General features: G+C 40.7%; 1 protein-coding gene and 1 pseudogene across 1 annotated transcript in view; one reads left to right on the forward strand and one right to left on the reverse strand.

The window, feature by feature from the left end:
- The window catches only part of MTR (5-methyltetrahydrofolate-homocysteine methyltransferase), a 96,632-nt gene that overhangs the window by 35,414 nt on the left and 43,439 nt on the right, over positions 1-17,779 (forward strand). The window contains exons 12-15 of the mRNA XM_004578514.4: positions 2,384-2,463; positions 7,863-7,975; positions 11,091-11,231; positions 12,880-13,065. Coding sequence (XP_004578571.2) covers positions 2,384-2,463; positions 7,863-7,975; positions 11,091-11,231; positions 12,880-13,065 — 520 coding nt within the window. The remainder of the gene's footprint in view (positions 1-2,383; positions 2,464-7,862; positions 7,976-11,090; positions 11,232-12,879; positions 13,066-17,779) is intronic.
- LOC118759201 (U2 spliceosomal RNA) lies at positions 17,095-17,212 on the reverse strand (annotated as a pseudogene).

Below are 17,779 nucleotides of genomic sequence, written 5' to 3' on the forward strand. Positions count from 1 at the left end.
CTTTTAGAAGATGAGTACGGTCAAATAAGATCCTGTGGGTAGATTTTATTTCTGTGTGATTGACGTCCTTATGAGAAGAGGGCACAGATGCACACCCCAGAGAGAAGAACCCATGATGATACTGGAAATGGGTGTTTGCAAGCCAGGAGAGAAGGTTTTCTGAAAGACAAACCAGCCATCTTGGTCCCAGATTATGACACAATAAATTTCTGTTATTTCAGCTACCCTCTCTGTGGTAGATTTTGTGATAGTCTATTATAAACTATAAATAGGCATCTATATTTTTAAAAAATGATTTAAAAAGCAGAGAAATAATAGAACCTTTGTGTGCCTATTATAATATTACTATACTTTTTAGTCTTTTGCTATTTTTGCTTTACATATTCATAATATTTTCCCTCTGAAATATTATAAGAGAAATCCTAGATACCATAATATTCTCCCCTGAAATATCTGTATAGTATTTGAATGCTGAAAGATGGACAACTTGTATTTTTTTTTAAGATGTATTTATTTATATTGGAAAGTCAGATATACATAGAGGAGGAGAGACAGAGAGGAAGATCTTCCGTCCGATGATTCACTCCCCAAGTGACCACAACGGCCAGTGCTGCGCCAATTCAGAGCCAGGAGCCAGGAACCTCCTCCAGGTCTCCCATGCGGGTGCAGGGTCCCAAGGCTTTGGGCCGTCCTTGACAGCTTTCCCAGGCCACAAGCAGGGAGCTGGATGGGAAGTAGAGCAGCCGGGATTAGAACTGGCGTCCATATGGCATCCCGGTGTTTTCAGGGCAAGGACTTTAGCCACTAGACCACGCCACCAGACCCGACAACTCATATTTTTTATAGGTAAATGCATGTCCCACTAGGTTTTTTCTTGGAAGGAAAAGGCAGAACAAGAATCTTGAGGTCAAGAAAAGTATCTTGCCTTTGCTCAGTGCATAGTCATTGCTTAATTCACCTTTTAAAGTGAGTTAAGGGGCCTGGCGGCATGGCTTAGCGGCTAAAGTCCTCGCCTTGAACGCCCCAGGATCCCATATGGGTGCTGGTTCTAATCCCAGCAGCTCCATTTTCCATCCAGCTCCCTGATTGTGGCCTGGGAAAGCAGTCGAAGACGGCCTAAGGCTTTGGGACTCCGCACCTGCGTGGGAGACTCGGAAGAGGTTCCAGGTTCCCGGCTTCAGATCGGTGCAGCACCGGCTTTTGTGCTCACTTGGGGAGTGAATCATTGGACAGAAGATCTTCCTCTCTGTCTCTCCTCCTCTCTGTATATCTGACTTTGTAAAAAAAAAAATAAATCTTTAAAAAAAAATAAATAAATTAAGTGAGTTAAGAAGGAAGGGGATGAAACAGGGTGTGACCATGTATGTGTTTAATTCAATGCAGTTTTGGGGCTAATGGCAAGATTGAGTTTCAGTGGAGCAGAACATAATTTAGGACTGTCTCTTTGTTTTTTCCCCCAGAGTGGCTGATGATCATATTTTGAGGCAGGCTCCTCACTATTCCAAATGTTTTCATGCTAATAGTTTAATAGTTTAGTTGAGTTCCATGATGTGTACCTTAATAAACACAATTTTAAAAAATCATTCAACTAGTGTCTGACAGCGTCTAGTAGTTGAATATAGTTTGTCTTCAGATCACAGACTCCTATTGCTTGGAAGATTATTTTCTCTTTCAAAAACAGTTGTTTTAAATACCTCTCTTTGTATATGTGTGGTGTCATAATTGGTGCTTTTACCTAGACACTCACATTAATTTGGAGGGTCAGTAGAGTAGTAGTTCTTACTGAGCCTGGTGAGTTTATTAGAGTAGCCAGATTTTTCCTGATTGAACAATAACATGATTTCTTGCAGTGTTTTATAGGTAATTATTTTGGAGTGTTAATGCGTTATTGCTCTGTATCCTTCTATACAGATGATAAAAACAGATCTGTGGACCTGATTCCCTCCACTCCCAGCCCAACTATTGCTGTCTGTCTCTCCTTCAAGCTGAAGTCTTTTTTCTGTTAAAGTGTTCAGTTGGAAGCAAGGACATACTTTGGGTGTGAATTTGATAGACATCTGTGAATTTGGAGAAAGGATATGAATGTTTGCTGTTTGCGTTTGCAAAAACTGTCACACAATTCCAGGTTCAAATCTTTGGGAGTAGAAAGAGCATAACCAAGTCACAGCCAACTGGGCAGGCATATAAAAGTTTAGTTTATTTCAGATTATTTTTCTGAATTACCATGAAAATTAAAAGGCAAATTGTGATTGTGCATTTGAAAGTAGGTATGTAGTTATTTGATTAGTTATAGTAAATAGGTTTGATTTCATTGCTGTAATTAGTTTAATTAAATTAATTTTATTCCGGGCTAATGGGTATAGTATTTTTTTTTGTAACTTAGGGAAATCGCTGAAACTGTGAAAAATTGTAAGCCTAGAGTTCCCCCTGCATCTCTTTTTGAAGGACACATGCTACTCTCTGGTAAGTCATGAAGATACAGTGTTTATGGTTTGAGAGAGCACTTCTTGTTTTTAACAAAATTTACTAGTATAAAGAGAACTGATTTTATATATTCCATAAGATAAAATATTAAGATTCCTGTATTTCCCTCTCTCCTTCCATTCCTCAAACCTCTTCCTTACTTTCTTTTTTTTTTCTTTAACCATTGCAATAGCATACTTTTGCTTTATAATCACAGGTTTAATCACCAGCTATAATGTTTAACAAATAGAAAGTAGAAACAGTAATCGAATCATAAAACTATTTACAGAATGTATTTACTGTGTTTATTCTAAGGGATGGTGATGTATCTGCCAAATAGTTTGTTTATTACATCAAAGATTAGTTTGGGAACTTAAGTAAATTGTAATGAATCTATTAGTCTGTGAGTTTGGGCAAGAGGATATCAACTTTGAGGTAATAGTGAATGAATGAAGGCCTGCGTGGTTTGTCCAGGTTACAATGAGATCTTCATAGCTGTAGATCTGTTGTGCTCTGTTTTGTTTTGTTTTCATTTGGAAAGGCAGATGTACAGAGAGAAGGAGATACAGAGAGAAAGCTCTTATGTCCTCTGGTTCACTTCCTGAGTGACAGCAATGGCCTGAGCCAAGCTGAGCTGATCTGAAGCCAGGAGCCAGGAGCTTCTTCTTTGTCTCCCACAAGGGTGTAGCGTTTCAAGGCTTTGGGCCGTCCTCTACTCCTTTCCCAGACCACAAGCAGGGAGCTGGATGGGAAGTGGAGCAGCTGGAACACAAACCAGAGCAAACTGCTGCATGCAAGGCAAGGATTTAGCCACTCACTAGGCTATCACTGGACCCTGTGCTCTATTTTTAAAATGTGCTTTTGGCTGTAGCCTAATAATTTTAATTGAGAGGTTGGTCCTAGTTAATGAAAATTACAAACTACCAAGGCTTAGTGTTTGGTGATGGTAACCGCATGTTCCTTGAAAATTTGATTTGCTTACTAAATACTATTACAGTAATCTTACTATTTACTGTGTATTTATGGCTTAGTGAGGAGTTTTATATTTACTTTTTGTTTCATTCTCAACAATGCTGTAAGGAAGGCAGGCTCCCTGTTTCAGCATGAGTTTTGATAGTCCAACAAGAAAGGTTTGCAAAATAGGTCATCGTTCCAACCATTAGAAAGCTTTAAATTTCATATTCTTGCCTTAGTATTTTGCTGGAATATTAGATAGTAGCTTTAAGCAGAATGTGTGGTTTTTCTCAGAGTCTACAAATAACATGCATGGAGAGTAGAGCTCCCTAATAACTTAGAACTTAAAATCTAAAATGGAAATGTATTTGTTTCTTTTGTTCTTCATTTTTTTTTTAAAGATTTATTCATTTTATTACAGCCAGATATACACAGAGGAGGAGAGACAGAGAGGAAGATCTTCTGTCCGATGATTCACTCCCCAAGTGAGCTGCAACGGGCCGATGCTGCACCGATCCGAAGCTGGGAACCTGGAACCTCTTCCAGGTCTCCCACGTGGGTGCAGTGTCCCAATGCATTGGGCCGTCCTCAACTGCTTTCCCAGGCCACAAGCAGGGAGCTGGATGGGGAGTGGAGCTGCCGGGATTAGAACCGGCGCCCATATGGGATCCCGGGGCTTTCAAGGCGAGGACTTTAGCTGCTAGGCCATGCCGCCGGGCCCTGTTCTTCATTTTTAAATAGAGATTTATTTTGAATAAGGGTGAGAGAAAGAGAGACAGAGAAATCTTGCATCTTCTGCTTCATGCCCCAGGTGTCGCCGGTGGCCCCTTCCGGGCTGGGCTAAAGCCAGGAGCTGGGAGCACATGGGTATAGGTGTGCAAGCACATGGGTATAGGTGTGCAAGCACTTGAGCCGTCGTCTCCTGCTTTTCTTTTTTTTTATCATTATTATCTTTTTTAATTCCATGTATTTTTTAACAGAAGATTTATTTATTTATTTGAAATAATTGCAGAGATAAAGGGAGAGATTAAGAGATCTTCAGTCGGCTGGTGCACTCCCCAGATGGCTGCAATGGTTGGGGCTAGACTAGGCTGAAGCCAGGATCCTGGAGGTCTGTCTAGGTCTCCACAGGAGTGACAAAGGGTGCAAGCACTTGGCTTTGTTCTACTGCTTTCCTAGGTACTTCAGTGAATGTGAAACAGCTAGGACATTTACCAACACTCATATGGGATGCTAGTCTTCCAGGCAATGTCTTAGATTGTGTGTCACAATTCCGGCCCAATTTTGTTTTTCCATTTTGTAGGTGAAGTGAGATTTGTGATTTATGATACTGCCCACTCTGTTAAGAAAGTGGCTTTTGTCAGAAGTGTAATAAGCAAGCTAATTTATTGCATATTTAGAACTTAGATCTATGCATTACTTTACCTGGACAGTATCAGTGAAAGCAGTCAACCTCTGCCAAAATTGAAACAAGAAATCCATTTACATATGATTTTTAAGAAAGAACTTATTTGATCAAATGAAAGAATGCTTTTTCTCTCATTTGAATGTCATGTTATTCCTAAATTACCCTAACAGTAGCCCTCAATTAGATTTTTTTTTAAGATTTATTTATTTTTTTGTTACAAAGTCAGATAAACAGAGAGGAGGAGAGACAGAGGGGAAGATCTTCTGTCCGATGATTCACTCCCCAAGTGAGCACAAAAGCCGGTGCTGCACCGATCTGAAGCCGGGAACCTGGAACCTCTTCCGAGTCTCCCACGCGGGTGCAGGGTCCCAAAGCTTTGGGCCGTCCTCGACTGCTTTCCCAGGCCACAATCAGGGAGCTGGATGGGAAGTGGAGCTGCTGGGATTAGAACTGGCGCCCATATGGGATCCTGGGGCATTCAAGGCGAGGGCTTTAGCCGCTAGGCCACACCGTGGGCCCCTTCAATTAGATTTGTGAAAGATTGATAGCATGCATACTTTTAAATTTTTTTTCTACAACTTGCAAATGTGAAGGAAATGTGTTTTTTTTTATACCAGAGACTTCACATTGATAATAGATCATAAATGCTTTGTGTGAAATGCAAGGGGTATCATGGGGGAAATCTTTAGCTTTTACATGTTCACATTCCTGCTTGCCTGTCCCGACCTGCAGGACACAACGCTCAGACCCTGAGGGTGGACTGGCAATGCCAGGCTGGTAGCCCCTGGCTGCTGGCCCAAGAAACACACGGACACTCGTACTTGGTGGAAAAGAGTGCCTCTCTATTTTTTACTCCTCATATATATACCTTCTTCTCTAGGGGAGGGGGAGAAAGGGAGGGGTTTCCTGGGAGTAATGATCTTCACTGAAGCAGGGAAGGAACTAATCAGCTATGTTGAAACAGCGGAGGAACTAATTATCTGAACAGGAACAAGGGTGGAGGTTGTATTCTGCTTGCTCTACAGAGGATGTTTTGGCCTAATATCCTGCTTGCTGTAGCCCTGCTTGCAGGCTTTTGCAATGCAACAGGCTGTCAGGTAGGCAAGTCTAAGGCCCATAAATCTGTGGCTCCTAACACTTGCCTGTCCTGTTAACCTTTGCGTTGTACTTGGGAGCAGGAATAGCCTGAGTCTAACCTGGAAGTCTGGAAGCGTGGGAATCACTTCTGGAGGGGAGGAGATCATAAGCCAACAGTGGTGCAGTGGTAACCTGGGGTAGTTTATAGTTACCTGGCTTATGTTCAGTATTTTGCTTGCCCTCTTGTTTCTTCCTTAATGTGTGCTGTGGTAAAGGACTCACATCATATATATAGAATGCTCTGATTGCTAGTGCTAATTTTATGTTTGTCATTGTTACCCAGTTTCACACTTATAGTAATATTTTAAGATAGACACTTTGCAACCTAAGTTTTGTAAACTCAGGGGCTGTGTGGACAGTTGCCCTGGGTTCATTAAGGTTCATTAAGGTAAGTGATTTGCACCCAAGGCTGTCTGTCTCCAGAGCCTGCCTATAACTAAGTAGGACACTGTGTCTGCTAATACTTAATTGTGTGAATAGCACAAAAACATTTGAGAGTACTGGTTCTTCATACTGTATATTTCTCTTTATGTCAGTAGAAAAAGTATATCCATAAGTATATATGCCCCTAAATTGGCCTTAATCAAGACAGATGTCATTACATCTTGACAAATAAAGAAGCACCCACAGTCCAGTTGGCTAGCCTAGAGTCAGCTGATTAGTGGTGGATCTGCCACAGTGACTCATGTTTCCTAGGATTCAGCCAGGTCCTTGCTGTTGTGAATCTTCGGCTTGTGGATCCAGGGGATGAAGGAAAGCTCTGACCTCTAGACAGCTTGCTACCATCATGGTGATGTCCACAGGGACATCCTTGCAACAGTCATCTTATGATTCTTAATAACTTTTGCCCCAGATTCTTGGTTAATCTATTATGACCCATTGTTCTTTATATAGACTCATATTGGACCAAATATATACCACTTACGGTAACTGTGAAGCATTATGCCATTGAAATGTTCACAAAGTTGAAAAGTTGTGAATTCATGGTTTAAATAGGGAATAAGATAATGATTTTTCTATTTTCTCAGAGATGGTGTAATTTGCTCCGTTTGGGTTATTTACAACACAAAACCCTGAAAATATTTCTTCTTTGGAGAGTTCTATTTATAAATATATTTGCATTAAGTAGTATGTTTGTTGTTGTTTGGATCTCCCTAGAGCTTAAGACCATGGTCCTACTTCCACATTGGATCATGTGTGCACTCAAATGGGTCATGGCACAGTACTTTCTTTTTCTTTTTTTTTTTAATTCATTACGTTGCATTATGTGACATGGTTTCATAGGCTCTGGGATTCCCCCAATCCCTCCCTGTGCCCTCCCCCCACGGTGGATTCCTCCTCCATGTTGTAGAATTACAGTTCAGCTTAAGTCAAGATTCTTTCTTTGCATATATATACCAAGCATGGAGTCCAGCATCTTATTGTCCAGATAAATTCAACGGTTTCTTGGGGAGATCATCTCTGGTCTGAAGGTAGAGCTGGCTGAATATCATCCCGATCAATTGAAAGCCCCAACATAACATCAACAACAATTTACAACATTATGGAATTAATTGACATGGTATTGAGTAATCAATATGTTAAAAAAATGCAAGTTCTTAACCACATCCTGTGACTACTTCATTGACATTTCAATTTTAGTTTATACACAGAACTGGCTGCTATACACCTTAAAATGGCTATAGGGTATTATTCAGCTGTCTCGTGTCTATTTTCATTTTAATATTTAGCAGTTTATAGTGTTGAAAGCACAATTTTGCTGAACTTGGCAGATTTTAGGATAGTCTAAACTGGCTTATAACTCTAACAAGTTATTTCTTACAGAAACATTTGTATCTGTCTTTCTCATGTCATCCATATGTATTTGCAGATAAATGCTCAAAATGCTTCTCCTTTTAAGGTCTGGAACCCTTCAGGATTGGACCATACACCAACTTTGTTAACATCGGAGAGCGCTGTAACGTTGCAGGATCAAAGAAGTTTGCTAAACTCATCATGGCAGGAAATTATGAAGTGAGTATCTTAGTAAGACTCCTGAAGTATCTGCCATGTCTTTGGCTAGGCAGCATGTAAATGGAATGTCTTTCTGCGTTTGATAGTGTTATTAGCAGAGCTGCTGGCAAGTGTGTGGTCATGGTAACGTGTGTTTGCTCCCGGCTGAGTTAATGGGAGGGTAAGGTTTCAAAAGTTAAAGCATCTATTGCTAATATTTGTCAAAATGTACTGTATTTGGAGCATAAAATGGGAAGAGTTGGGAGGGATTCAGGTTTTAGCTGTTTATTAAAGGAGAAAGGAGTTAAAAATTTTGGAAATGTTCTTTATTTCAGCTTCTCACAAATTTATCTGGGAGACGTGAAAGCCAAGCTAATTCCTCTTAAATTGTTCATAATTACATCAAATGTTGATTGATGAGGGTTCTGTTAATTGTAAGCTAAAATAAAAGTAGGTTTTTGCCTTGGAAAGTTTATATGGTGGTTTAACCACGGTACTATTAAGCTCAGTCAACACCCAAATCAGTCAGTACAATGCCTACTCGGGATGTGTGTGTAGGTTTTTGTTTTCTTCTGCAGATATTAAAACTGGAGGTTATGATGATTAATTTGATCATCCAGGCTTTTCTTGCTTTGAGATTTTGCAGCCTTTGGGAAATAGACCTAGAAATCAGAGCAGATTAACTTTTCATCACAAAGATAGGATTCCTTTATCACCCTTTATGGACCTGTTAATTATTTCATGGCATGGCCTGATGGTCTGTCTTGCTTCTTTTCACTCCCTCAGCTGATAGTTATGACAATTGACAATTACGGGAGCCTGCTTACTCTGTTCTTGATTGGCTCTCATTAGTCTTATTTTAATGTTTCATCTTCTTCTTTTTCTTCTTTTTTGTAAAGGATAACATCAAGTTGCCTCACGCTGTCGTTCTATCCTCTTCATTTATTCACCCAAGTTCCTTCTTGTTATTTGAACATTCTTGACAGAATTTCTATTTGTTTGGTTCTTATGTCCATTCTATAAGTGTCCCTTGTTGGATGTGACACTGAGAGCAGAGAATTTTTAGGAAGATGCAAACAGGTGAAAGTAATAACACCTGTTATATTTTAGGTCTTCATGCCATTCAGTTTGCTAAGCATTTACTTTGTTACTTATTTCATCCTAACAGCTACGTGAATTGGGTACTGTTCTTCCCCATTTCACAGATGTGGAACAGAGGCTGAGGAAGGTGAAACTACTTGCCTGTTGTTTCACAGCAAGGAAATGATAAAACTTGTATTTGGCAAGCCCATTGCTGTTAACCATCTGCTTACTCTGCTTTGACCATGGTTTATCTCCATGACTTAGTGATCCCTCAACACTCTGTAATTTCATGAAAGTAGTTTTAATTTTATATTCTTGTTCAGTTGGTACACCTTTAAAGAAACCACTCCATCTCTCTAGGCCTGTTTGACAAGGTTGGACCTTCAGGCTGTTATTCTGTGATAAAGGCCATGGGGCTGGCATTGTGGTGTAGTGGGTTAAAACATTGCCTGTGGCAGTAACATCTCATATGCGTGCCAGTTTGAGTGCTGGCAGCTCCACTTCAGATCCAGCTCCCTGCTAATATGCCTGGGAAAGCAGTGGAAGACGACCCCAGTTTTGGGGTCCCTGCAGCCACCTGAGATATTTGGAAGAAGCTCCTTGCTTTTGGCTTCAGCCTGGCCCCACCCTGACCAGTACTGTCATTTGGGATGTGAACCAGCAGATGAGAGAACACTGTCTCTCCCTGACTCTGTAACTTTATGTTTCACATGAATGAATGCATGAATAAGTGAATAGTCTTAAAAAAAAAAAAGAGGGAGACCAGACTCTGTCATCTTGTAACTCTTTGCCTCCTTGAAATCATCTCCCATTTGGCAGCTGAGGATTCTCCTTCTTAACCAGATTTCTCCATTTTTATCTATGGAACCCTTCCTTTTCTGAATGTTGAGATCATCTTAGCATTTGATATACATATTGTATAGAAATGCCCAGTAACATTTTATGGGACTACATCAGGTTCCTCCAGTTAGATGAAAACGCTTCAAGAACTGGGATTGTTGAGTTATACTGATATTAAAGAACTTGCTGGCTTGCTGAGTAGAGCTGTGGTCTTTTTCTCCATGCAGCTTTGGCTCAATATGGACGGTTTTGCCTTGTGTATGCCAGAGTGTTCTATGCCTGTTCTATCATAATTTCTGATTCTGTTGGGCTAATAAATCAGGATTGCATCAACATCTGTGATTGATTTGTACTTCGCTTATTTTATTATGTTGCGAAATGTACAGAAAGAACGTTATTGAAAATCTCCTAATTCAGTCAGTTTTGTCTTGATCATATACATTATGATTGTTGAGGGTGGGCAATACAGAACGCTACTTGGCAAAGTAAACTAGTACTCATGAAATCATGAAGAAATGATGTTCTCATAAACCATGTAATAATTATGATGAGAGGCCACAGATAATTGTGGAGTGAACAGTGTTTCCCTAAATGTGTTCTCTGAAACACTAATCCTGCAAGATATTCCTTATGGAAAATATATCATAGGATGTCCACCTTAAAAAGGTGCAGTTACTATAGTGTATTAAAGGAAGTAAAAAGTCTTCCAGTATAAAACTCTGCTTATTTGTTCAACAACAGTTCTTTTCATGTGACTCCTGCTAATAGCTTGCAATGGATGCATTACATGTTTAAGCGAAGAATTATGAGATTTGGAAGGTTTTTCTAAGAAACTTATTGGTAGAGATGAGACTTGAACTGGATTTGAAGCAACATGGAAGAGAAAGAGATTGCTTCCAAGCAGCAGGCACAGTGTGATCTGTGGCACAGTGATGGAAACAGAGTTGGATAGTGAAGGGTTTATGGGGACCAGTGGGAAGTTCAGAAAGTGGGGCTGCCTCAGAGGGCTCTAAACACAAGGCTGAGAAGTTTAGATTCAGTATCACAGGAAAAACAACCGTGGTATGTCCCAAGTGTGAAGTTAAGTGATGGAAGAGATGTTGAGAGCCAACTCACAGTCAGGGGTCGGCTGCTGGGGGTGTGAGGGATTACTTTGTTTCATCTCATGAATCACCATCTCCTAATGCCACTTTCTCCCACATTCTTTCTTCAGGAAGCCCTGAGTGTCGCCAAAGAGCAGGTGCAGATGGGAGCCCAAGTGCTGGATGTCAACATGGATGATGGCATGCTAGATGGTCCCAGTGCAATGTCTAGATTTTGCAACTTAATTGCTTCTGAACCTGATATCGCCAAGGTTGTACAAAGTTTGTGTTCAAGAGATTTTATCTGGCTCACTGTGTCTCATTTTTCTCTTTATTTATCCCATTGCTCTGTCAATTCTTGAACTGGTTTTCTATTTTTCTATTTTTCTTTCTTTTTTTTGAAGATTTATTTATTCTTGTTGGAAGGGGGAAATTCAAAAGGCTGTAAGTTGCATTGACTGTTGGGCTAAATGCCCAGTTCCAATTGAGCATTCCAGTGTATGGGCATGTTTTCAGTAGATTAGGCCCCAAACTGTCAGCGAGCTAGTATTGTTTTATCACTTGGTCATTTGCCTAGCAAAATTCTTATTACTAGCATGCTTAAAAAGTTAAAAATTAGTGTAGTGCTTGTTTGTTTTGGCCCTCCTTTGGACATTAGATTAAGATATTGCTTACTACCCACTCTTTAGCTGAAATGTTTACCTTCCCAGGAAGCTGTGCCTAGATTCTCTCACCAGGCTGATTTTAGTGCTCCTGGAGATGCTCTCATGACAGTCTGCTTCTCTGGTCCACTAGCATTGACAATACTTCTGTGTCATTACTTATTGAATCATTTATCCTTGTAAGCCTGGGGAAGTGAGAGACTGTCTGCCTTACTAATGTTCCTGTATCCATTTGTTGAATGACTTTATTAGGTCATAGGGCCTAGATCCATTTCATTTCATTATACTCATCTAAGCTTTCCTTTATGTCTTTCCTTTTGCCTTTTCTGGAACAGAATCATTAATTAAAAAGGAGCCTGTTCTTTTCTGTGCATTTTAACTTTGTCATTTCTTTTAGTTGCATTTCATGAGTGTTACATGTGTTTTCGATTTCTAATATTGTAACTTTTTTTTTTTTCCCAGTAAGGAACTTGGTTTTGCAAAGAGAAAATTGAATTCTAGTTACTTGGCTAGGGGGCTATTCCCAAAAGGCAGTAAGGCTAAACAGTAATCTCTGAGTTGAATCAGTGGTGTCTGAATCCTGTTTGAGTTGTTTGCCCTGGGGTCTAGACACTTGAAAATGCACATTGGTACTGAGGCTTGCTGTGAGCTGATCTCTCTGATTGCTACCTGATGTTTGGCTGTGATTGTAGAGCTATAAATTTTTGACCCATATATGGTATCTGTTGTAATGCTGAAATTACTCTAAGTATTTGAAGCTTTAAGCAAAAGTGTATTAAGCTCCTTTCTCTGGGCCTGGTGCAATGTTTCAATTGACTAATCTTCCCCCTTCAAGTGTTGGGATCCCATGTGGGCGCCAGTTTGTGTCCCGGCTGCTCCACTTCCCATTCAGTTCCTTGCTTATGGCCTATAAAAGCAATCGCTGATGACCTCAAAGTCTTGGACACTGCACCTGAGTGGTAAACCCAGAAGAACCTCCTGGCTGCTGGCTTCAGATTGGCTCATCTCTGGCCATTGCAGCCATTTGGAGAGTGAGCCAGCCAATGAAAGGTCTTTTCTGTGTCTCCTTCTCTCTGTAAATCTGATCTCCCTTTCCAATGAAAATTTTTAAAATCTAAAGAAAAAAATTCCTCTCTCCGACACACTACCATTAGTTTTTATTGTTTCATTAAAGAAGAGGTAAGGAATCTTTGGGAACTGATGGGAAGGAATCTGTGGTGACTTGAAGTCTGTCATTTTCTTGGTTTTCTGTCCTCAGGTGCCCTTGTGCATCGACTCTTCCAATTTTGCTGTGATTGAGGCTGGGTTAAAGTGCTGCCAAGGGAAGTGCATTGTTAACAGCATTAGTCTGAAGGAGGGGGAAGATGACTTCTTGGAGAAGGCCAGGAAGGTCAAGAAGTTTGGAGCTGCTGTTGTGGTTATGGCTTTTGATGAAGAAGGACAGGTGAGTGATTTCTTCTGAGTTCATTGCATTGTGCTACCCAGGTTATATAGCAGTGGGAGAAAATGAAGTCTGAAATAGCTGTATATGCATATATCTGTTCTCCCCCCGCCCACCCCGCTTTAAGATTTATTCTGTTTATTTGATAAGTAGAGAGAATAGAGAGAAACAGCTCTTCCATTTTCTGGTTCATTCTTCAAATGGCCGTACCTACTGGGGCTGTGCCAGGTTAAAATCAGGAACCAGAAGCATTTTGTGGGCAGCCCATATGGATGCTTGAGCCTTTTCTTGCTGTGGAGGAAGAGTATCCTAGGCAAAGGGAGCCTGAAGGTGAATACATGCTTACCATGTTTGAAAACCAGCTTGGAGGCCAGAGTAGCTGGAACAGAGGGTAGAAGATGAAGGATATGAACTTGGGCAGCAAATCATGCAGTGCCTGTCGTTTTGGTCAGCGTTCTTGACTTTGCCTCCAGCCCTGGCCTCAGCCATTTGCAGCATTTGGGGTATAACCCAATAGATGAGATCAGACAGTCTACCTGTCTGTCTCTCTTCCTGTCAAATAAAAAATTTAAAAAAATTTTGTTAACTTTGGGTGGAGAAGCCACTGAAGCAATATGAGTGATCAGACGTAGAGTTTTTTTCTTGAAGATTTATTTATTTTTATTTGAGAGGCAGAAGTAGAGGGAAGGAAAGACAGCTAGAGATCTTCCATCCACTGGTTTATCCCCAAGTGGAGACCAATGGCTGGAGCTCATTTGAACTGAAATCTGAAGCTAGGAGCTTCTTCCAGGTCTCTGACGTGGGTACAAGGGCCCAAGATGGGCCATCATCTACTGCTTTCCTAGGCCATAAGCAGGGAGCAGTTTTGGAAGTGGAACATACAGGACTTGAACCACTACTCATGTGGGATGCTGGTGCTGCACTCAGAGGATTAGTATGATAAGCCACTGCGCTAGCCCCTTGATTTAGATGATTAAAAACCCCAGTGATTCCTTGTGGAGATTGGTGTGTTAGAGAGAAAGCAATAATACTGGAGTTTATTGCTGCGATTCAGGTGAGAGATGGTAATGGTTAGGGCTAAGCTAGAAGCAGTAATGTATGTTAAAAGTTACCTGTTGCTAGATGTACTTCTAAGTTGAGCCAGCGGGATTTGCCTTTTCATTTGATTTGGCTCGTTTAAGATGTGTGGACCAGGGTGTCAGAAATCATCTCAGGATTTTGGCTTGGGAAGTTGAAGGCATGGAGCCACTGAGATGTAAAAAAACTAAGGGAAAGCAGGTTTGGGATGCAGAGAGGGTAAGTTGAGAATGTGACTGCATAGATGAGTTTGGATTTTGTGAACAAAGTCTGGCTTGAAGATAGGATTCCCTTTCTTGGGATTGTGTGTGTGTGTGTGTGTGTGTGTGTGTGTATAGATTATAATTAGTGTGATGAGACTGGCCGAGCTTATCTGAAGGAATGACTGTAGAGAAGTCTAAGACTGAGAGTTTGAAAAAACAGTGCTTTGTGGCTGGGGAGAAGATAGTATCAGAAGGATTTGAGAACAGCTTGTTTGTTGAAAGGACAACCAGAAAAGAGGGTTTACTCGAAGCCACTTGAATAACAAATGGGATGATCAACTATTTAAAAAAAGCCATGCATCAAGTAGTAAGACACCCAAGAAATTACCACTGAATCTGGAAATGGAGTCATGCATGATTTTGCTGGAATGTTTCCACGGAGATAAAACCTTCATTGGAGTAGGTATGATAACAGAAGAATGGAAGCAGCAATTTTTTGGAGGAGTTTTGCCACAAAGATCAGAAGTGGAAGGACTGGGGATGGGAGATGACATTATGAGATTAAGAAAAGGTTTATGAGTGTGTGTACAGATGATGTGACAATATGTTTTGTAAGCTGATAGGAATGATCTGGTAGAAAGAGGGAGGACTTAATGCAGGGGAGAATAAGGGCATTTACAAAATACATGACCTTGTGAACGGAGAGGGTTGGCAGCCTGGGAGTGAAGCAGTTGACTTTAGATCAGGAGCTGGAAGTTTTTTCCCAGTGCAGGGCAGAAGGCAGAACGGAGAATGCAGAGGTGCACACATGCTGGCCTATGTCCCTGGGGGGAGTCTTGGATGATTTCTGTTTTTCCCAGTAATGTTGGTGATAATGTCAACTTCGGGAATGAGAGTGGATGTTGGGCGCTTTGCAGACACTTGGGACTTAACACAGGAGTATTAAGTCGAATCCCTCTCGAAAGGCAGTTATTGACTAAACTTTCAAAAAATACGTACTTCTGAATTCTAGCTCTGAAGTTTCTGACTCTTTTGGTCTGGGGTGAGATCCTGCTTCTGTAATTACAAAGCCTTAGAAGTGATACCCAGGTATACTGTGATTGAAAACCACCAGATGAGATGAGCTGTTTTACTTCTTACTATAGCAAGCAACACACATGATTGTCATTCTGTTTTACAGTTAGCCAAAGTCAAGACATAAGGAAATGAAGTGTTTTACCCTTGATCTGGGTGTTTGAAGACTGATATTCAGTGTTTGTCCCATGCTTTGTTCATTGACACTGCATAGTGCTTGACTTTAAGAACAAGTTTTCCCAGTTTAGATTTGAATCTGACTACAAATGAAAGGTAAATGTAGGTTAAAAAGTTAGCTTGACAGTTTGGAAACAAATAGGAATTATAGCAATAGTAATGTCTGGACAGATGTTTGGCATAGGGGCTATGATGTGAGTTGGAATACTTGCATCATAGAATGGAGTGTTTGTGTTTGAATCTTGGACCCTCTCTTGATTCTAGCTCCTTTTTCTTTTTTAAGATTTATTTTATTTTCCTTAGCCAGATATACAGAGAGGAGAAGAGACAGGAAGATCTTCCATCTGATGATTTACTTCCCAAGCAGCCACAATGGCTGGAGCTGCGCTCATCCAAAGCCAGGAGCCTGGAGCCTCTTCCAGGTCTCCCATATGGGTGCAGGACCCCAAGGCTTTGGGCTGTCCTCAACTGCTTTCCCAGGCCACAAACAGGGAGCTGGATGGGAAGCAGGGCCACCGGGATACTAACCCACGCCCATATGGATTCCCAGTGCATGCAAGGTGAGCACTTTAGCCACTAGGCTACTGCGCTGGGCCCTCTAGCTCCCTTCTAATGTGTACCCTGCAAGGGCAGTAGTGAGGGCTGAAGTAGTTGTGTCCCTGATACCCACATGGTAGATCTGGGTAGAGTTTATGGCTCCTGGCTTTGGCTTGCTTAGTCCAGCCACAACTGTTGTGGGCATTTGTAGACAGGACCAGTGGATGGGAGCTCTCTCTATCTACCTCTCATTCAAAAATTGGTAAAGTAAAATATTTAGATAATGTTTATTCTTTCTAAATTGGTAAAAGAAAACTTAAGGGCCCGGCAGCGTGGCCTAATGGCTGAGGTCCTCGCCTTGAATGCACTGGGATCCCATATGGTCGCTGGTTCTAATCCCAGCAGCTCCACTTCCTCTCTATCTCTCCTCCTCTCTGTATATCTGACTTTGTAATAAAAATAAAATTAATCTTTAAAAAAAAAAGAAAACTTAAGAATGATCAAGATTAGAGCAGGTATAGCAATGAAAAGAAGCCTCGTATGTTGGGAATGGAGTATAAAGTGATACCTTTTCAAAGACAGTGATACCCATCGAGGCATTATTTGTTCATACGTTTTGAACAAATAACCCCATTTATGGAAAATTATTCCAACAAAAATTTTTAACAACACAAGAATATGAATACATTCAAAGTTTTATATCAGTGTGCTGAAAAATCTGAGAAGCAAAATGCCAAAGGGAAGAGAAATAGATGGGTTATATATTTCTATGGGGATGTTATCTAGAACTCTTAGATAGTTTGTCAGTTATGGAATACATTGTCAAATTAATTCATATTGAAAATTGTAGAAAATGAAGCAAAAAAAAAAAGTCCATATACTAGCAAGTTTCAGAAAACAATACAGGTGTTTTGATATAAAGTTGAACCTCTTATTGAGTTCTCATGTTATTGGATGAAATAGTGAAGAGTGAGAATTTGCTTTGCTTAGATAATACTATTTGTTATAAAGAGAAAACAGCTACCTTAAACTGATAAGAATAGATACTACACTTGATCTTAGCCGAAAGGCCGAGAAGCGATAGCTACCTTAAATGGAAAGCCACTGCTATACACACATAGTTGCAGTTTCTCCTAAAGGTGGCATTTGAAACAATGATTTTTTAAAAGTGCAGAAATTTGAGGCAGGTGTGTTGGCCCTTCACCCGTGTTAGATCCAGAGAGATTGCCCCTAGTCTTGCTTCTTTAATGTGTGAAACTATTTCCTCCTTGACCCTAAATGGGAAAGCCTGCTATTGTTTCACTAAATTTCTGTTTTGGACTGTGAAACCAAGCATGGTTGAGGCTTCCTCATGTGTTTGTTTTTAGCCCGGGCTAATAAGTAAGACAGGGAATCTTGGAGAATGTAACACAGAGGCCTGTACAATAGTACATTGTTTTGAGATTAACGTGCCTCTTCAGCAGACAGAGGCTGGCTCTGTGTAAATGTGGCAGGTCCTGTCCTGGATACTGTGATGGCAGTTTGACATGGCCTTGTCATAATGGAGGTTATAGTTGATGACTCCTTTCTGGCTCTCAGGATTGAGTCCTGCCACTGAGGGTGCTCGTGAATGTCCCCCTGGATTTTATGCCTTGGTCTGCAGCTGGACT

Source organism: Ochotona princeps, chromosome 10 (assembly GCF_030435755.1).
Source record: "Ochotona princeps isolate mOchPri1 chromosome 10, mOchPri1.hap1, whole genome shotgun sequence".
Taxonomy (NCBI): Eukaryota; Metazoa; Chordata; class Mammalia; order Lagomorpha; family Ochotonidae; genus Ochotona; species Ochotona princeps.